The 22,406-nt window shown below is 33.0% G+C and overlaps 2 protein-coding genes across 2 annotated transcripts; both read right to left on the bottom strand.

Annotated features, from left to right (window-relative positions):
- Positions 1–464: 464 nt before the first annotated feature.
- Positions 465–6,305, bottom strand: TRIADDRAFT_55120 (uncharacterized protein; the record flags this gene model as incomplete). Its single annotated transcript, XM_002111260.1, has 7 exons — positions 465–899; positions 1,202–1,484; positions 2,607–3,746; positions 3,993–4,321; positions 4,614–4,754; positions 5,582–5,895; positions 6,110–6,305. 7 exons carry the CDS (start codon positions 6,303–6,305, stop codon positions 465–467), a joined length of 2,838 nt encoding a protein of 945 aa, XP_002111296.1.
- Positions 6,306–8,667: 2,362 nt separating this feature from the next.
- TRIADDRAFT_24254 (uncharacterized protein) lies at positions 8,668–14,729 on the bottom strand (the record flags this gene model as incomplete). The annotated part of the gene is made up of 21 exons (XM_002111259.1): positions 8,668–8,760; positions 8,855–8,966; positions 9,057–9,106; positions 9,336–9,428; positions 9,503–9,552; positions 9,628–9,730; positions 9,814–9,954; positions 10,107–10,204; positions 10,282–10,335; positions 10,447–10,588; positions 10,695–10,779; positions 10,917–10,987; positions 11,095–11,202; positions 11,299–11,421; positions 11,540–11,708; positions 11,813–11,916; positions 12,079–12,137; positions 12,252–12,426; positions 12,574–12,632; positions 12,860–13,031; positions 14,181–14,729. 21 exons carry the CDS (start codon positions 14,727–14,729, stop codon positions 8,668–8,670), a joined length of 2,610 nt encoding a protein of 869 aa, XP_002111295.1.
- Positions 14,730–22,406: the final 7,677 nt, after the last annotated feature.

Genomic DNA, 22,406 nt, shown 5'->3' with positions numbered 1-22,406 from the left:
AATCAACTATTGTGTATTAATAAAGAATTTCCAGTTAAGACATTGATTTACAGCAATTTCTCAGAATTTTAGCGGCAATGTTTCTTAGATTATAGTCAGATATGAATATGGTCAATTATTTAATTATGATTTCTTGCTGTATGTTGATGCGATATAAAGCAGGTTTCGCTATACTGTATGCTGTGTTTTGATTTAGATGAGCTGGTGAAATATCATTGAAGTTAATATAAAATTATGTACAAGAAGGAATGCAGTAAATAGAAAGTGACTTAAGATTTCTTATCATAATTTAAAACCTATCAAAATAATTACAGATATTGCAATTACAAACTATGTTGAAGTATTACGTTAAAATAGATGAAGTACGATAGATTGCGCAATGATTTAATTATATATTATTAGCTCTGGAGAAAAGTAATCATGGTATTTCATAGTTATCTATCCAATTGTGCATGTTATTTATTTTAAGAATCAGAAGTACAGGCACGACGACGTAGTTCGTACAAAATTTGCTGACAAACTTGTATACTTGGTCTCAGTTCAGGTTGAGCATATAGGCACTGAGCAACAAAGATCCTGAACGTTTCTTCGGGGATTGGAGTTATATCTAAAGATGGAGGTGGTTGCTGAAGAATCATTTCAATGATATTACTTCTACTGGTTTGTGATTGATTTTCAATATGGCAATCTATGCTTAGGCCATACCACATTTCCCATAGTAATAGACCAAAGGAATAAATGTCTGATCGGCCATTGTGAATCTGCCTGTGCAGAATTTCAGGAGCCATATACTGCATTAATTTTAGTTGATAATGTGATAATGTTTCGATATCAAAGATCCAGTTCTCTACTTTTGGTGAGCCAATATCGCAAATGACTGCTGTGCATGTCGACGTTAGCTAGATTGCATTAAAAAAAGTAAAATCGATTTTAAAACTTTGATAAAGTTCTTGTAATTGGTTTTGTAACATTAGAAAAATTAAAGATAGAAGCATTTATATAGCTAAATGAGATTATATGACTTTATACTTAAGTTACTAGTTCTAAAAGTAAATCATTTAATAAGAGATAATATTAACAGGCTACAAGACTAATATACTATGGCATTCTTAGTTGCAGGTAAGCAACATCGATATCTGTATAAAACTGATTGGTACATTTCACAACAAATATCAAATACACTGTAATTTCCTCATCTTACCAGAACATAGTCTAATGTTAAATGACAATGTATGAATCCTCGTTCATGAATATATGCTAAGCCTTGGCAGATATCGGTAGCTAAGGATAACATGGATTGATAAGCTGATAGTTGTTTAGTAAAATCGGAAGAATAATGAGCTGGAATGCAATCAGATGATCCATTTAAAAATTCTCTTAATGTACATGCCGTGCTTGGATAAGTAAAGTAAAGGTGACAATGAGTTAGATGGATATGTTTGAGAATTCCTTGTAATTTTCCTACGTTTTGATGATCCATTTTCCTATTTTGTTAGTAGTATGCATTTAGACATAATTTAGAATTTACTTACGACCGAGAAACAATCCGACTATTTTGTACAGGAGTAAATAGGTTGACACAAGTACTACTATATCACCGAGAAAAGAGTATATTCGGTAAATACTTAGATTCAATTTTGGAATTTAGGGTTAATTGAATTGTATGCAGATTATGGACCGTTGATGGCAAGTTATATTTTCTCGACACGGTAAAAAAGGTTAATTTAGGCGTTAAATGTTTTAAATTCTTAATATTTAACTAAATAATTGCACTAGTTACGATTTCTAGACAAAGACAAGATGCAGTTCTAACTATATGTCTTCAACGTGATGGCACTTTCTATAATAGAACATAATAAAATATACAGCCACCATGAATATATGGATAAAATAATATCTACCAATTTGGGCTAACGATTACATATAGTACGGTAATAAATACTTTTGCTTGTATTTCGGTTATTCTTCACATCATGTTAAAGATTTCATGATCTTTATGAAAACGCCGACTAGGAATTGTGGTTCAGACTTTGATCATACTGAATAGCAAATACTGTACTAGCGGAGAACTGTTCTGATCTCTATGGCTACCTACATTATAGTCAGAGTTATACTATTGGCATCACTCTTAGAGGTAGAAATTCCACTCCTATGTATATAATTAAAGGTACTAAACTTGTAATAGTTTCATAATTAATTTTAAAAGTTCAATGTATCATTCACTATCCTTGGCATTCATAGTGAAGAATTTAAACGGATTGCTTTACAAGATATTGACATTATAGCATGCAAGTAAATTTCTGTATTTATTCTGTGGGCTTGTCTATCATGAGATTGATTAGCATTGATTTACTACTATTCCCGTTTAAAAGAATAACAAGCAAAGTTAAAAGTAAAAACCGACGGAAATTTGGAATGAATGGTTAAGCAGTGATGGAATTATATATCAATACCGATCATCGTGTATTGAATTAATAATTTGATAACCTATCCGATGATTAGTGCCGAAATCAATAAATTGCTTAGAAATCGCTGATGTGTTAAATTAGAATTGAATCTGCATGACGAAGCCTATGAAGAGACTAATGGTTAATAAATTAAGTTACCTTAACGATTGGCTAAGTGTCAGAATTTCATCAACATTAGACTCCTCGATTTGATAGTTATAATGGCGCAAATGCACATCAAGTTGTCGATAGTGTTGGTGTTGAATGCGGCATTTAAGCAGTCGTGGGTCTGAATCACGCACAAAATGATCCGGAAAGGTTTGATAATCCATGACATCGAGAGATGAAAATTCAAATTTTTCAATATAAAGAATATCCAGCACTTTAAGATTTTGATGAATTAATTGAATTTGAGGCAGAATAGATTTAAATGACGAAATTATAGAGTGACTCATGTCATCATCGCTGATATCACGATAGATTTGTTCATAGGCTTTTAAAGTAGCCTCAATATGCGATATTAAATGACTATCTAATTGTTGTTGTAATAGTTTATCCTGTTCTCTGCGTACTAGATGTATAATTGGTGATGAAACTAAGTCATGAAACATTTTATGACTTGTTGCTTGTAAAACTTGCATTAGTCTTGGCTTGATATTATAAGCATTATAGATGAAATAAACAGTCACTGTTGCTAATCCCAAATAACCACAATCAAAAGATAGCATGGCTGGAATAGTCATTGCTTGGAACAATGTAGGCAGCTCGTCTTTCCAGTGATGTATTTGATCTTTCATCCATTCTGATAAATTTTGATGATCATCTTGCTGTTGCTTGTATTGATCTTTTACTGCAGAGAATGGATTAAAATAAAGTCGTATATCATCCAAAACATCATGCCTCCATTGCATCAGAAGTTGGTCAATATTTTCGCTTTCATTAATTTTTTTTAATAATTTTGTCGCTACTTTATTTTGAGCATAGGAGTACATATCTTGAAACCAACAGAAATCATGGAAATCACATTCTTGCCAATGGAATAAATCGGCATGAACTTGATCTTTCCGACAATAATCCAAAATAATCATTTCCATGCGCTGAATTTGGTTACTGCTTGACATTAGTTCATTTAAGAGCTTCCTAGTAGGCTTTTTCAATTTGCTTTCTAATTCGCAAAGTCGAAGTCGAAAATTTTCTGAATTTATCTCGTAAGTTGGATCATGATTCATCTTCAAATTGACCATTTCTTGCAAAAACTGAATGTTTTGACTTAAGCTATTTATATATTCTTTCAGATTTCTAATAGAAACGAAAAATAGACGTTTAATTTAAGAATTCATATCGTAAGCGTAGAGCTAATTGAGAACAAAATGGAAGCGTATTTTAACTGTCTTAAAGATGATTTTTACCGAGATCTATATTCTAAGATCACGATCTACTTATAAGCTGCTGTATACGAGTATTCTATAACTAATTACAATATAACCAATGCATTTGTAGATAGCGCTATGCATACTAAATAGGTTAATTTAAGTTTTAATCAACCTTATTTTTACGTTATTCTCACGGCTAATCTGATAGTTAAAAATATCATTAATATGGAGTAGTCTTTCTTGTATGCTGCTTTTACAGAACGCGGCCATGGCAATATCTGTAGTGGTGATGGAGATGCAATTGTAGCAGCGCTGCTTTCGAGAGCCAATCCAGCTTTTAGATAGGAAATCGTGTAAAGTAGCATATGTTGATAATGACATTGGATTACGATCAGCGTTAATTAAATCCATCTTATTGCACGCGAATAGCATTGATTTCATGATGTGATGACTTTTAATACCATTATTGAGTTGCTGAATACTGTCTCTAAAATCATTGATCTATTTAGAGAAAATAAACTTAGGTAGGGATATTAATTTTATTAAGGCTAGCTGGCCTAACTATAAATTCTACTACAAAATAAAGAGTTCATAAATACAAGGTTGGAAATAGCGAGTAACATTCTAATAACGATAAATACAGTAAATAGGTAAGGAGCACATATTTAAATCTTATAAGGCATAGTAGATAACGATGTAAATTGAGAAATTTATCTACATTATATTATGATTGGATTTTTCCAGGTCTTTTAACATAAAAATGAGGGAATAAATTTGGCTGACATTATATTACCTGTTTTATTGTTTGATCAATCAGAAGCGTAGCATCTAATATATAGATGAGAGCCAGATAAGACGATGATATGACAGAAGATATTTTATCAGCTAGCAGATGCCATAAAGATGAAGTTATTTCAATGACAGATATGTTCTCCTAGTAGATAATTATAATTAATATCATATTTCGACGTTACTAATGCAAATTGAAGTAATTTATTTGAGAAGCAGTTAGTGTCAGCTACTAGTGAAATATATCCGCGCTATATTGTATGTTAGGAGTATAAAACAGCATGCAAAAATAGGACTTACCATTCAACTGTACATATATAATATGAATTGTACGCGTATATGAATATAGAGTTACTCTATGTAGCTCTGTGTGGGTGTTACTATTTCCGCGTTAAAATATTACAGTGCTGGTAGATGAAATAAGAATATAATAATACTTCTATATGAAAGAGCTAATCACAAATATGGGCATCGATACAGCATTGCCCTGCATAGATTTTCTGCTCATATATAAAGTTTGGTATTGTTTAATTTTGTAAATATAATTATTTGCGCTAGTAGCTACTAGCTTTAGAGTACGAGAATCAATACTTCTTTATGCAAAATGCTCGATGATAGAGTTATGATCACTTAGTACTAATGCATAGCATTGAACTATTCTAAGGTCTCAAGCAAAGTCTTGCATAGCAAATATAAAATTTCCATTGATTCACTAATAGTAGTAAAATAAATTATTATATTGGTTTAAGGGTTCTATTTCTGTTTAGGACATAGCGATACAAATTAGTCTTATATCAAGTTATTATATCATTTTTTCAATAATTATCTATGGACTTGTTAATCTATGCAAACCTAGTGGTATAGTACTTTACTACTGACAATCTTGGCGTATTGTGACATTCTCACCGAAGAGATTTCTTTCAAATATAAGAGGTGGTATATAAACATGCCGTGTTATAGAATATGAGGTACCTTTAAAGCTGCTAGCGGCCAATATAGAGTTATTATCTTGTAGCAATTGAAGTCACTTTTCTTAGTGAAAATTGAGCTTTTATAGATAGCTTGCAGTTCTTGGTAATCATTGATCTCTATCTGAACTACTTGAGACAGGCAATTACTGTTGTCGCCCTTGTCAGCGTTCACAGGATAATTTTGAATTATAACTCTTGGCTCTTGACTGTAATAAATTTTCCATATGCAAGAATTGGATAAAGAAAAATTTGTTGGAAGTAAAGGATAGTCGATTAATTGATTGATGTAGCTACTTTTACCCACGCCAGGAGTACCTAAGTAAGGCAAAACCAGAGTTTAACATGAAGAATATTGAGGTATTATTTTTGACCACATAATACTGGCCTATTGCTCGTCTCTAATTTCCTTCTGAAATACCCCACCATATGCAATTATCAATATTAAATTTGCCTATAGATTATTTATTTACGCTATCATCATTGCTATGAAATTGAAGTAAAAATATCAATATATTTTTAAACATTTTACCTGTGATGATGATTTGAACGTCATTACACTTCGAGTGGCCATGAAGGTATTCTTGATCAATACTGAACAAGTTTTCGATAACTGGATTATTAATTTGGCGTAGATGATCAATCTTTTGATATATTTGGGAAATTTGATGATTGAATGCGTGGATTCTATGTTGTATAGAGCCTACGACATCCTGAAAGGTATCCATTTGGATTCAACTTAGATAAATGAATTTGTGAAATTGGTCTTCTTTTGCACAGTTATATGCTACTTAAAGTTGCAACAGCTAAAATACGAGTAATTTACATGCATTAGAGATATTCAAAAGCTTCGTTCTTTAGATTGACCTTTAGTGCCTGAACCTTGGATACCACTTTGCATTAATATACATGGGCTATAATTTGTTTATTTTTCGGTCTAACTCATGAATAAAACATCTATTAATTCATAGACTATCATAAGTACAGTATACTATACTGTATCAGAACTTGATGTTGATACACTTTGGTATAATTCCTTCTATAGCAATTACTATAACAGAAGTCTGAACTACAACAGTAGAAATAGAATGCGAATGCCTTGATATCAAGTTTATCGCTTTCTTGATCTTTAATTTCTATCTAGATATTTATACAATAAAAATTATGATTAGCGACGCAATTTAGATAAGGATTGGACAGAGCAAACTTGAAACTATCACGAAACAGATTTTATGATCTTGTCATAGTTTAACTTGAGTTTTAAGAGCGCACTACTGCTATTCCTAGTTTCTATCCCGAATCTTTCTGAGCCTTTACACTAGTTGCCTTCGCGAAGTACCTGTAGTCTTCCTCTATAATTTTACGTACCACTAGGTAATCTGCACATTAGGTCATCCAGGAAAGATTGGAATTATTTTTACAATTTTTCCCTCAGTTTAAATTAAGTAAATTTCGCAGTTGTTTTAAACCGCATTTACAGCAGGTGAGCGATTTACAAATTATACAACGTATGCCATGATATTCTAGATAGTTTCCTAATTAGTGCGATAGTGTTTACGGATGTAAGATTTCTTATAACTAATATCCTATAGTCAATTTGCATTTTAATGCATAATGTATGCGGAACGATTTAATATTCATATCATACATACGTAGTTTATAGACTATAATATAATTTGTACACCATTGTGCCAAGGTAAATAGTACACTTATTCATATTATTTAGTGAACTTTTATCTGTCTAATCGTAATGTTTTAATTTTCCGTCAACGTAATGAAAGAATAAAAACTGAATCAATCAGGTATACGGTCATATAACGAAAATATACAAAATAAATTGATTATTGGCAATGCACACTTTCATCAGTATGCGAGATTAGTTAGTAATACAGTAAGATTTATGCAGAACTGGGCTCATGTCAGTCAATAGGCTCAATATCGTGCCTTAAATTGCTTACAAGCTGTGAAAAGTCTACATATTTGTACAGAATCGCGTACATATGCCAAAATTTAATCGAAGTTTGGTATCTCATAGATCATGGACAAAAACTATGACATCTTGCTTATTTTAACTGTAAATACAACTACACTTGCAATTTTGATCGAAAGTTCCTTTCATGATATCAGCGTGAGTCCAATTTTAGTTAAATATGCTTGCCTCAATATCGTTAGGCGTATTTTAGTAGTGATAGAGCAGAATATATCAGTTTCAACAACTCGTAACAAGCTAAATATGCATCTTTGATATCAATTTCCAGATATAGTTCATCACCAAACAATTTTATAAAATGTTTATTTCAATGAAACGCTTGCAGTGATAAAAATAGTTCACGCGAACGCAATCACGGATGTAATCGCGCTAAATGTATTTGCAAAGATAGAATTGCATATAAATACTCTAAATTCATTCTAATTGGACTTAAAGATACTATCGATGCAGTTTTAGAGTTTAAGAAATAACAATAAAACAGAGACTATTTAACTCTAAATAAAATATTGTAACTTCTCGTCTAAAAGGAATCATTGAAACTGTAAAACGAATTCTTATTACTACAATTGAGAACAATTTTTAATTGTATATATAGACTAATGAATACCTGGTAACGTGTCCAATTATCGTAGATTGTACACTGTACAATAGATACCATTCCATTAAGGTGATAAACATTAACATGAAATTATAGCTCTATCTACAACGTTTGAAATAACGCCTTATAACAAGTAAAAACAGCTTAGAGGATAAAATTCTTACAGGATAGTAAAAGATCTAAAGTTCAGTTAAAATATTTATCATTGTACTGTAGTTAAATTGTTTGATATGACATGCTCCATATGCATACTTGATTTATTGCCATAAATTTGGCTCGACTTAAACTAACTTATGACTTTAAATTCACAAACTAGACTCATCTAACATTCAAAATAAATTTTTTCTTAGTTACTTAAGAGTGATCACGAAAGCTCGTAAACAGCTTACCATTAAACATGGATCACCATAACGTGCACTTTTTCAGGATAGTTTGATATCATCTTATGCAATAATTGCACGAGAAATCTTGCGGAAATCAAATTAGTCGAAATTCTCCGGCATTATAAGTGACTTTGTAGAAAATTTAATAGACTCGTCTCAAAGTGTTCGCGGGAATCCATTTTCCGTAGACCATGACGTTCATTTGGATATACCTAAGTAAAAATGTAGCAATAGTCACTACTTAGCAACACTTTGGGTAAAAGAGAAAGAGTTAAATCACGTTTAGCTATATCCCAATCTCCTTACCAGTAAAGTATACGGTTTACTTGCTCCTACTAAAGAATTGATTAATGTACTTGTATGCGTAAAGTGTACATTTTCATCGTTCAAACCATGAACAAGCAATAAGCGATTTGGTCTAGAAGCCAACGCATTGAAATTATATATCCGTTATCGATGACATCGCAAGCAAGTACAGCTTTATAGGCTATAAACTCATCGTACTTACTGATCAGGAAATCGGTTTCTAAAATTTATGACAGAGCCATTGGCATAACCCTAATCAATGAAATATTATAACCCGCTTATAAGGTCGAGAATATGTATTCCAATGATATTATATAAAAAGCTGTTTTGTTAACATAGTACATTAATAACATTCAGGTGAAATTAGAGTCTATTGAATACAACACAGCATTCCAAAAACTTATTGCATAAATACGTATTAATAACGCTCAACTAGTATAACTTCATCGAGCTAAAAAAGAAAGCAAATATCCTTACTAACCAAAAAGTTAAATTCTGGTAAGCTCATATAACGTTCAGTATAGCCAGTATCATATAATTCCCAATCAGTAACTGGAGCACCAGCAATAGCAATCTATTTGGTTTTACACCCATATAATCGATTAATTATAATACGGTATCATCCAAGTAGAATATTAATAATATTACCTTAAACATATCTGGTTGTTGAGCAAGCGCCATTAATGCCAAGTAACCGCCTACAACATTAGATTTATTTTAGCACATACTATGACGCATAAGAGTCGATACCAAGTTACTAATTTAAGATTTACCATATGACCAGCCATAGATTGCAACTCTGGATAAATCGATAAAATTAAGCTTATTTGCGAGATATTGTAAACCTTCAACTTGGTCTTCGATTTCAATGGTTCCCTGTTGTGATGGGAAAATAAACGTCTTGAATTTGTAAGAGTATAGCTACTAAAGTAAACTAAAAAAGAGAATAATCATCCAACCATTGCATTCTTAATATGTTTTTCAAATTTAATTCCTCGACCACATGACCCACGGCTGTCCATACATACTACGACATAACCTGCTTGAATAAAATTCTGTAATCGTACTAGACGTTGAACTGTATTACCGCTGGTTATGATCTATATAAATTACAACATAGCAGATTAGAAGGCAGATCCTCACGTATTTGACATCAAAGTCGGTATCAGTAGTTTTGCTGAAATCACTTTATTCAATTTAAATTGTAGATCTAGATAATTATAATCAAATATTGAAATGCGAGTATAGTTACCTGAACACCAGGACCACCATAAACGTATAATATCGTGGGATATTTTATACCGTCAACAAATCCCATAGGTTTATGATATACTCCATAAATTTTCTCTCCTAAACAGTATTTAAGTTAAGATAAATTTTAGGTGAATCTACTTCATACGGGAGACTATGAAATAATGTATACTTACCATGGCTTCCAACGAAGGAAAATACTTCCGGAATCAATGATGGCTCAAGGATATCTGAAAGTTAAGAGTAAAAGATGTTTAATTTAATGGATACATTTGATGACATAATGATAACATAATAGTAATACTGTTGTACTTTGTGCTATTATAAGGAGTACAAGTAACCTTTAGGATTTAAAAGTATCTGCATCAACTTGCAATTAGATATTGGATCATTTAACATAGAAATGGTATGTGGTATATGGAAGATACCAACGCCAGGCAGGGTTTTCATAGAGGAAAATATGCTAACAAACCATGAGAAATCCTGCAATATTGATAAATCATTCAACATTTATAATAATTTGGACTAGAATTTCTGAACTATTAAGGATGCATAAGATTAAATTTAGAAGTAAGAAGAATCGACTAACATCACTGATAAAAATGTTATGAGAAAAACTTGGTGGGGTTAGCCTTTGAATAGGAAATTGGTTGTGTCCATAGGAGGTAACATATCTAGATAAGAAACGATATAACTTTAAGCTATATGTATTATTGCTAATAGAAATCATAAAAGAAGCATTTTGAAATTATGTTTACTGGCTGTCTAAGGTACAACATAAAGTGCGTATGCCTGCCGTATAAAACCTTACAGGTGTTTTTCTAAATCATTATCTTTTGTGCCAGTGAAATAAATCAGTTGCCGCTTTTCGTCTACCCACATCTTAATATCATAATATAGCAAATTGGTTCACAGGTTTATTATGTTTAATTTTTGTTTTATAACACCTTGTTATCATCAAAGTACTATATTACCCAAACTGAACTTACCTTATCTTTGCTTACTTCCCAGTTACCGCTCGTAAGTTGTCTCACATTCGTTTTTACCAGGAATACCTTACAGTTATCGTCGTCATGCAGCTTAGGTGAGAAAGAAATCTTATGATCACCCGCATCATCTGAATCGGAGCTATCTTCGCTTTCACTCTGTGCATGCTTAGTCTCTGCTAACAATGTATATCCGCTACCTTCAACTAAGTACAAATGTCTGTAACCATCTTTCTCACTGCCCCATATGAACTGCCACGACTCCATTGCGTCACCAACTGGTGCCTCAGACCAATGACCAGCAGGTAAGAAGTGTATCAGATTATGGACCTATTATTTACAGTTAAAATAAAATGAATGAAAGTAAGTGTAACGATGTAACCACAGGCAACATTTAAAATTAGACAGTGTCAAATTCAAGCATCTTAAGAGTTAAAAATTAGATTACGTTAATCCAGACAGTTGACTCTTCTTGAAGAAGCACGTATACTGAGTGAGAATCGGTCGAAGGCATTCGGCTAGCAGATTTGGGAATTAAAATTGGTATAAAACAAGACAGAGGTACTACGACTAGCTGGGACTTTAGCTGCATACGATCAACTATTTGCGCATAAACCCTGTATAAGTTTATGAATTTATTAGTACTTTAAATAATTCAATCATGGCTACATATTAGATTGCAATTTTAGTATAATAGAAATAAGCACTTGACAGTACTTACGCTGAACTATCAGGTAACCATCCGAATCGTACCAAATATTCGACATTGGGAAACAGGTCATCCAAACATTGCAGCAATTCATACTCAACAATGGGAGATAGAAACTATATAATGGAATTACATAGTAGGACAAAATTTATCTCTAAGACTACGGCTAATCGTTGTAATTCAAAGCTATTCATATAGCATAATAATTTCGATTTTTAAGATTATAACAGTGACGAAAAATAGAAAGGCTTTAAAAGGAAAAAATTTTGTATCCTTACTTCCCCGTTTACATATTGAAATTCGGTGATCTTTAAACGAGCAACAGCGTTTGGCTTGCCTGTGGATTTTTTCAATTTAACAAAATACTTAGCTACTGTTTATTAACAAGTCTAGTGTACGGTCTTCAAACAATTGCCCTGATCGAGAATATTTTACGGAAAGGATAACTCACCAACACGCGGATAGCGATAATAGTCCACATTGGATCCATTATTAATGCCAACTAGCTCAACCATACTTTCATCTGTCTCTTCATAGAGAATACGATACAGGCCCTGATCACCGTCGGCATCGGTAACGGAAGGGCATGGCTGCCAATAATAGCCAGTATAACGATCGAATTCTTCCTGTCGAGATGTTTTAGCAAAGACAAAGTCATGTCAAGATATGACTAATAATCAATAATTCAAGATGTAATATAATCAAAAATAGGATGTAGATATTATAGTGAATATCATAAAAATAGAATAAATTATCCACAAACAAATCTTGACCTGCATTACGAAAGAGGGTACTCCAGCTGATAACGGATTTCGTTTCAAATCTTGATTTTCTAATATAGTTATTTATTTATATGATACATTCAGTGATGTATAAAGCAATTACGACATTTCAATTACTGTATGATACTACAGTTTTAATTGATAATGATATATTCTATCTATTTCTGCCAATATTAACACATTACTACGCCATATAATTCAGTACAGTATGGTGTATAACTTCTGATAATTATAATCAAAGGCTACCAATAGTGAAGAACGTGAACTATTTTTTTACCATTGTTGACGTAAGTTAAACGTTTCTCTTCACCGGTTGACAATGATGTTACCCATAGGTCGTTTTGCCGAATAAAGGCCACAAGATCAGAATTGTAGGGACAGATTTTGGGGTCAACGTAAGAACTTGTTTCCGATTCATTGTTGACTTTTCTGACGGACGGTATAGATCCCTAAATAGTTATAGAGAGAAATGAAACTATTAGCATACATTTAGAGCAAGATGATTTCAATGTTGCATCAACTGTCCGATCATGATTTGAGATTGTTACTGACAATATCAGTCATGCATCTTTGACGGATATACTTGTATCGAGGTGTTATAATTAGTTTCATAGGTGCTATGGTGTTTTTTTTTTAGCCTGATTTAGCAGCTATAACAGAATGAATCAATTTTACTACACTGTTGGCAGGAAATTACCATATCATACCGTATCTACCTGGTGAGCACAGCCGCATATTTATTTATTTTAAACTTCTCATTGATTATATTAGTCATCAAATGAAATTAATTAAAAAGTCTACTATAGAATAGGATGAGAAGATACTGTCAAGATAAAGCACCGATATTATACAGTATTATAGTAGTTCTTTTAGTTTAAATTTCAATTTGTATAGTTTCAGCTCAGAATGACTAATTTTGTCTATATCTCTGTAAGAAATAATGATTAAGATGTCAACAGTACTTGTCTATTTCACACTACAGCATATAAATCGTACATACTGTGCTGCACTGCAGAGAGGTAGGTAAACAATATGGAGCGTACATAAATCGGATGGTAAAATTAAGAACGATTTATACTATCCTCATTGGTCTGGTTTACTTCTAATTGTTGGGATAAAATATCGATAAACATTTCATTGAAAGACGCCACATAAGAAATATTAAAGATATCCGTACAAAAGGATTGCAATCAATTTGTGTTGTAATACGTCAAGAAACGAAATCGATGTTAACAAAGTACAATAAATGTAGAACTTTTAGACGATTTCAATTTCATGGTAGGTTGATAACGTAATCCAGTCAAGCAAGTCAATGGCCAGATTGTAATGAATAACTGTATTACTTTCCGAATAGTTGCAATGTACAATAATGAATCAGCGCCATGCAAAGTAGGCAAATACACTGTGATTTGGACAGTAAGAGTCCAGATTGCGTCTATCCTACTGTAACGTGGTTTAATCGGGGATATTCCATACAAAATTCAATAGCATGGAGGCCATGCAGCTATGTCAAAAATGAATCATGTCGATATTATTGAAGATAGTATTGATGCTATACTGTACTGTAGCATACAATCATTCATTCATGTATTTATTACTTCATTCATGGAATCTTGGCATTCATACAGGTCACTACCCAAGTGGAAGATGATTTTACCGCTCTTGCTGTCTAAACAGTAATTTAAGATTCCTTGACCTCGAATCCTTTTACGTTCTTGTAACAACTCTTCTTCCTTGGACAATTTACTATCGGTAATAAAAGCAAGATCTGACAATAGTGGTAGGCCATGAGCGGAATGTTCGGATAAATTCTCCAAGATTTCATCATTTTCATCGGTATACGGCAGATCAGTATAGTATATCGTGCTATGACCTCTTTCAGTAAAATTGAGATAGTACAAGCGATGTTGATAAACTGCATGGCTGGTGGTCACTGCCTGGCTGCTACTATCACTGCTAATACTGCTGTTGGGGCTACTACTTTGGCTGTTGCTGTCACTTTTGCCTACAAGATGGCTACGAAATTTAAAACTGCTGGGTACACGGCTAGCATCATACTGTAATCGACGACTGAATGTAATGGTTTGATGTAATTCTTCCCAAGATTTCTGTCGATTTACTAGCTTGATGTGAGTGAAAGGATCCATTAGCAATGATCGATCGCTCTCTCAATTCTTCTGAATTGTAGCAATGGCGTGCAACACTACAATCATACACTGTTACGCAGTCTTGGAGATTTGTGATTTGCGTCTATTTGCCTTCGATGGCAATAAAATTGATCTACGCGAGTACAACTGAAGAAAATCAGGATCAACTTAAGATACGATGGAGATTTTACCAACTTGGAGATCAATCAGATTGTAGTTTCCAAGCGACGCAATCGGCTGGCGAAGGCTTTCGAAAGTTACTCAACGAGTAAGTTACCTCGAGCACAGCATAGTGCAGACAGTACTGACTCTCCGGTCCGATCCGGTCCATTCAAGGGCACGTAATAAAACGCTTTCAAACCATACCGCGACGTCGAGTACTAAAGTAGTCAATATTCAAAAGTATAGTGTGCCCTACGGTACTGTACACTGTACAGTGGAGTCGACCAGCAGTCGCTGTCGTACGGCTGCCTGTCTGTCTGTCGCACATTCATGCTCCATTGCGCATGTCCCGCTCTGGTTCATTCAAGGGCACGTAATGAACGGTTTCAAACCATACCGCGACGTCGAGTATGAAAGTAGTCAATAGTCAAAAGTATAGTGTGCCCTACGGTACTGTACACTGTACACTGTACAGTGGAGTCGACCAGCAGTCGCTGTCGTACGGCTGCCTGTCTGTCTGTCGCACATTCATGCTCCATTGCGCATGTCCCGCTCTGGTTCATTCAAGGGCACGTAATAAACGGTTTCAAACCATACCGCGACGTCGAGTATGAAAGTAGTCAATAGTCAAAAGTACAGTGGAATCGACCAGCAGTCGCTCTCGTACGACCGCCTGTCTATCTGTCACACATTCATGCTCCATCGCGCATGTCTCGACAGGGCAGTCGTGACCAGCGTACAATACACTGTATAGTACTGTACTAAGTACTGTACTTATTATGATTTCGTCTCTGAAACCAACGACTCTGAGGACAGTAGCACGGGAGGTGACGTTCACTAGTCCCAACTAGTCTAATAGTACGGGACGTAGCGTTCAATGGTCCCAACTAGTCCAACAGGTCCAAATGATGGAAGTGAGAGAAAAATGTCGATGGTGTAAGCAATGTAGACGGTTAGAACATGGTTAGAATCAGTTGCAGATGTGGACGAGGATTTAGTCGTTCCTGGAGGACTACTGATGGACCTCCAACCCGACTACCTTGCGCTACTCAAAGTGCAACTACACCATAATTATAATAATATACGTACTCGTCTATGAAGAGAGATAGAGTACGCGTATTATTGTGTTATTGCAGCTGCACCTTACTTGCAGGCGCTATTTTCAGTGAAGGACTGTCGACGCTCGCTTCCAACCGAGCGGCTTTAAGCTCAAATAGTTCTTCACATACAGCTTGGAAGGTTGTTACTCGATAGCGAATGATGCCATCCTATGGATTACAAATTTGCATTAATGACTCTGTTTCAACATCTTCGTAAAATTCAATTTCGCGACATACTGTGCAGGTAGAAGCCTACGTTCTGCCATGCATTAAATTAGATTCTCTATTATTGAAGTACAGTCGTATGGGCTTGACAGTGCCGCTTGACTTTCATAAAATGCTATACGATAAGACTACAGGCTATGCAGACAGTTAGCACGAAGACTTCAAAGTACGTCCAAAAAAATGAGTTGTTTATGATGATAGAAACTTAAATAAATAACAATCAGACAGCTGCAATATGACAGTTACAGATCAGAGAAACAGCAATCACAAATATGCTGAGAGCTGTGAATAGACAGCAAAAACCAGCCAGAGAGAACACATATGTAGCACTGTACAGTGTATAAGTACAAGTGAGCCTTTCCATCCCGCTAGCCACAATCAATACTTCCTTTATTGAAGACGCACAGATTTACAACGCATTCCTAACGTCGATCACTCGTGTAATCAGCTGAAATTATTATACTCTACCTAGACTGAAAATACTTCATGATTTAAAATGATTACACGATGAATTTTCCTGCCATATTTACCAACCACAACCGTCGATAAAATTGAGCACTTGAAGAATGCTAAACAAATAGAAAAGATGAACACTTGTGATGCAGTTTACTGCAAGAGAGCAATGATTTGTGTATGAATGCAGAATTCCAGAATAGAACGTTAATGCCTCTACATTGCAAGGCAGTTGTGCATTCCATGCACTATTGCAAATTCTTTCACTTACGTACTGTCTAAAAAATGGATTGATTTATTGACCTAGTACAATACACCAGAAAGGGAACCTCCCAAACTCACTAAAATAAATAGGCTCTTCGTAATGTCCATTGTAGCTGTTGTAAACAAAACAGAATAGATGACAAAATAGAAACCATATTACAGCTGCACGCTGAAATAAAATTATCAAATATCAATTTTATACTTCTCTTTGACAACTATAGTATTCGACGTGACATGCGATCATGACATTGACCCAAAAAAAACGCTTCAATTATCACTAGAAAACAAACTATCAAAATGTTATTTATGAAATGAAGTAATAACTAATAACTACCCTACCAAGAAGATAAGTACACTTCCATCTATATCGGATTGATTATTTATCAGCAGTATTTGTCGAGGTTGCACGACTAATTTCCAACGATGTCGACTAAAATATAAAAATTATATTCTCGATCAGCCCAAATAACTTCACTGACAGCATACTAGCATGTGACAGTGTTGTTTTAGTGGCATAAATTTCATGCATGAATTGGCCGAGATTCCACCATAATTATTCATCCAGTAATATTTACAAGAGGGTAGATGTACAATGCCCAAGAATTTCAAAGATGATGTCTTAATAAAGACGATAATAATGCTAAAAATTCTGTTGATCACCATGTCAAGGTGATCCGCAAGAATAATACAAATGAAGAACAAAGCTCTCTGCTACGGTAATATTTCTGCACTGTAAAATTGTTATAGACAAAATTGGTTTATTGAAGTCTACTATTTATAATTGATTGGTGTCCATTCAAGGAGACAGTTTTCACCTCGATTCTCGCAATTAAAAGCTGACCGCTTTAATAGTGTGTAACTACAACTTTTAAAATGAGGTTTATTCAGACTACTGAATACTGTAAAAGTAGTCTTTCATAGGTAAGAAATCATAGCAGTAACTCTATTTCAGATAGAGAAGACCTGGACCCCCGCGAAAAATAATAACAAAAAGATAATAAAAGGAAATAAAAAATGAAACACTAAAAATCGGATATATACGCCGCGCGAGCGCAAAGAAATATATATATCGTTTCGACTCTGAAATTTTCTATATATATTTATGCAATGTATTTTTGTATTTACGAGATAGCTTGCAATGGCGCATAATAATACTTTAAGTGAAGAGGAATACAAATTGTAGACTTTGAAAAGAAGAGTTCAATGTCTGGTAATATACTCGTAGGCCCATTCCTTATATGGTTAGAAGGATTCCAATAATTATTATGCCTGGCTTCAGTAAACACCTGCTAGCTTACAAGGATGAAAGGAACGGAAAACTGGCCATTATTACCGTTTGTTGTACTCATGATGTGTTAGTATCTAATGCATAGTCTGCGAAGGCATCGATAGTAAATTTAAATTAATTCAACTTTGCAAGTGAAAATATGCTATCAATACATATTAGAGCTGTTAATTTCTGCACTGAGCATATTTTCCAATTAAGTGTGTGCAAAGGAAAATGTCATGAAGGAAAAATAGATTAATTAATTTCTTTTGTTGATTAAATTTTCAAGACCTAATATTGGTAGTGAGAATTTTGCTCTGGATAATACTCGAGATTGGAGAACTGATACTTGGAATAAGGCTCAAAATTGATCTGACTTTGTATTGTCAATACTGATCTTGAAAAGAGTTAGTTATGATAATTTAAATTAGACTTTTTATTGTTCATTTTAAATTTATCATTAGTGGCATACTGCACTTCTTGAAAAAATCCAATAAATAAGGTCCAATTATATGATCAATAAACACGCTAAAATTTAATCCACTAGCAACAAATTAAATCGGTTGGAAATATTGCAATGAAAAATGCTCGTAGTTTGACATAACGGTAATATTCCTCTCAACCGTTTAATTGATCCAGACGTAGTTCAGATGAAATGATCTATATTTACGCGCAGCATAATTGACCGTGTATTGGTCATCCACATATTTTGTTTACAAAAAAAATAGCACTAGAAATAGTTTAATCGTAGCATATAGTTAATTCATTATTATGCTTAATAAGCTCTCCAGGATCTCACTGGCTCCACTATCTATTTGAATATTAATGACCAGGCCGACAAAGAACGGAAAGTAGAATATAATAAGAGAGCAAAGTATTAGTCTGAAAAAAGTTGAATTTATTTAATTCATTGCAGCAGTTAAAATTTACAAATGTACTTCGAAACATCCGGTCGATGCTATTATTATAGGACCGATATTTGTTTACTAGTTCATTGATTTGCTAAAGTAATTTCTATAATGAAGTTTCTATTGCCACATTGTCCAATATCCTTTAAAGTGTCTAATAGGAAAACAAATGGAATCAGTGCCACCATGTGGATGTTAGTATAATTTAGCAGGTTTAGATGACAAACTCTCAAGTAAAGTAAAATGACAGCTCAACACACAAAGTCTTTTCATCAAGACTAAAAGAAAAAATTTAACACTATTATTATCGTTCCTTTTTTCCGAAAAAATAGCATAAATACAACACCATACTGTAGTTTAATATAATATATTGTTATTTTGTAATAGATTTTAAATTAATGAAATTTTAATGACAGATAACTGCTTATCTACTCTAGCCTAGCAGTACAGTATAACTCTCGGTACATTTCTTGAAATTCTCACTACCTATTATATTTATTAATTGTCATATTTGCTCAATTCACGTATGCTTTTCGGTACATAGTAAAAAAGTTAATATTTGGATAACCAGAACTATTCTGATTATATATTTGCAATATTTAAGGTATTCATATATGATGGTTGCAAACTTTCACTTCCGTCCAGCTTGATTTATCAATATTTTTTCCTCTAAAGGTAATGAATTTAAGGGTAGCATCAACCACATACCTTGGAATATGACATAACAGACAATCCAGCAAATAATTTTGATATAGAAATAATCCGTCAACTATACGTTGGAAAGTATTACGAATGGGCAATTTTACTAATTCGAACTTCAAAGTGCCACATGGCGCCAACTCGACTATCATGGTTATCATTTCTGTAATAACTAATACAAGTTTTTTAATAATTGGCGTTGTTGGTAATACTTGTCTTGTATGCATTTTATTGCGACTAAAAGAACGAAAAATTTTGCATTTAGAAATATTAAACTTGGCTATATCAGATCTTGGCTTCGTTATTTCTAGGTAAACGAAGTAGAAGTAATTGAATTGTATCTCCGCGTAATTTTAAAGTTGATATGGTGAAGTTGCCATTCTTACCTCAGAATTAGGTCTATACCGGAAAAGTAAAGACTCAATGACTTTTTGAAACATAGTTTAGCATAAGTACCAGTATATAATTTTAATAATTGAAAATGAGTATTATGCTGAGGCGAGAAATTTTCACCAAAATTATAAATCATGTTGCAACCGATGAATGTGCAGAAAAGATTTTCATGTAGTCTTAGCGATAACTTCATTCGACGTTGTTTGTAGCTAATATTATAAAATGTGAATAATCATATCAATCAGAGCCTATGACATAGTGCAAGCTCTAATGCAAATAAGAACATTTTCCACCGTAACAAGTGGAAAAACTTGTTTACTTCACATTTGATGGCTTTCGTAGCTGTAGTTTAGGACACCATCTTTAACTTTGATTAGTTTGTAAGGTAGTTATCGTTACGATACACCACATAAAATATCGAGTTGGTGAAACGTCTCATTTTATTTGCATAGTAATCATATAGTGATATTTTGTGGGATTTTGTCAACTATATATCACTGAACACTTGATAATTTTAAGTAACCGATACAGTATATATATTTAACGTACTCTGTGTCAAGGCATATTTTCTTCTATGCAATAATTTATGATCATTTAAAATAGTCCATTTGGATTTTCATTTTCCAATATCGTAATTATCACCTTTTGCCTTGTATTAATTACATTCTCAATTACGTAGTTGTTCAGCAATATAGAATTAATAACAAATTATAGGCGCATAAAATACATTGACACTTTCATATTTATTTTATCTTAGATGTGCAAAGAATTCAATATCGAACATTGTGTATTTAAGAATATAGAATTACTTTTCCGATAAATTCGTTTAATTATCTAAATATATATCACTGTATATATTTTAGAAATGAAATTGTTATAAGTAAAGGATATCTATGGGTGGGATTAAATCTAGACTAATTCGTAGTTTAAAATCGAAAAAAATTGGAATTTAGTAATAGATCGGTCAACAGCAGCAATTCAAATTCCTTTAGACGTGATTCCTTGATCTAAAATTAAGTAAAAATTCGTCATAGTACCATAATCCCTCACAGATAAATAATTTGAAAGTCGTCAGTTCATAACATTTTGCTGCCATTGTACCTTGCCCAAGTAAATACTTAATTAGTTATACTATCTTTCATGTTCAGCGATCTCGTAATGATTTCGATTCCGTGAAATCATAAGCAAAGAAGTTGTTAATCAGTTCCAACTAAATATTGCATCATAATCTGGAGTAGCCGTTATAAAATTTCTTAAATGAAAGTATAATGAGATATTATAAGCTTCTTTGTTGTAAATAACTTTATTATAAGATCTCAGATACACGTAGTCGACAAAGTTAAAGAAAACGCACCTTTCAAGTCGTATTTGCAGGCTACCGGAATATTTTGAACTATGGTCCTTGTGTGGTGTCGGTTGAAGTCAATAGTTCTAAATACTGTACTATCCAGCAGTTTAAGAATCATGAAACTATCTCCTCAAATAATTTAATATCATGATCGTATTAATGACATTTTAAAAATTGTCAAGGATTGTAAATGAAAAGTATAGGAAATTATTACATTTAAAAGTCAGTAAAGTCGAATTTATATGAATTTGAGGATCAAAATTTCATCTAGCATCTAAAACTATAGTTTACTTAGACAACTGGTTTCAGCAGCTATTGCTGATATTTAGTAAGCTATGACCACAAATTTAAAAAAAGAGTTATATCTGAATGAGACAATACCTATGTAAAACTTATAAAAATCAGTGATAAATTGCAATACTTATATATACCATTCTGTAATTTTAGCATTTTTTATTTCAGCTTTGTTTTACAGACCATAGGATGTAATTAACCCGTATGGTAGATTACTCTGAGCAGTTCTAATAAATAGATATTTAAGTATACAAATTTTACAAATCATTAGGTAGGAATTTGATTTAGTTTCCTTTTGAAGGCCGAAAATTACTTCTTAAATCTATTATAAGATTCGAACTAAATAATAGGAATCAATGCTCTTACTTGATGCATACAGTTTATGCAGACAAGAGGAGGATAAAAAATGTTAATCTTAAACTCAGATAAGATAGCTAATTTCATGCGCCATATTTATAATTATATACAAAATTTTTTTATATTTTTAAACAAAAATCTAGAATAAGTTTCAAATCGCCAAAGTGTGGTTGCCCATCTAGTAATATTATAATTTTATTGACAGTA

This window comes from Trichoplax adhaerens, genomic scaffold (genome assembly GCF_000150275.1).
Source record: "Trichoplax adhaerens TRIADscaffold_4 genomic scaffold, whole genome shotgun sequence".
NCBI lineage: Eukaryota > Metazoa > Placozoa > Uniplacotomia > Trichoplacea > Trichoplacidae > Trichoplax > Trichoplax adhaerens.
This window is presented reverse-complemented; position numbering and strand designations above follow the sequence as displayed.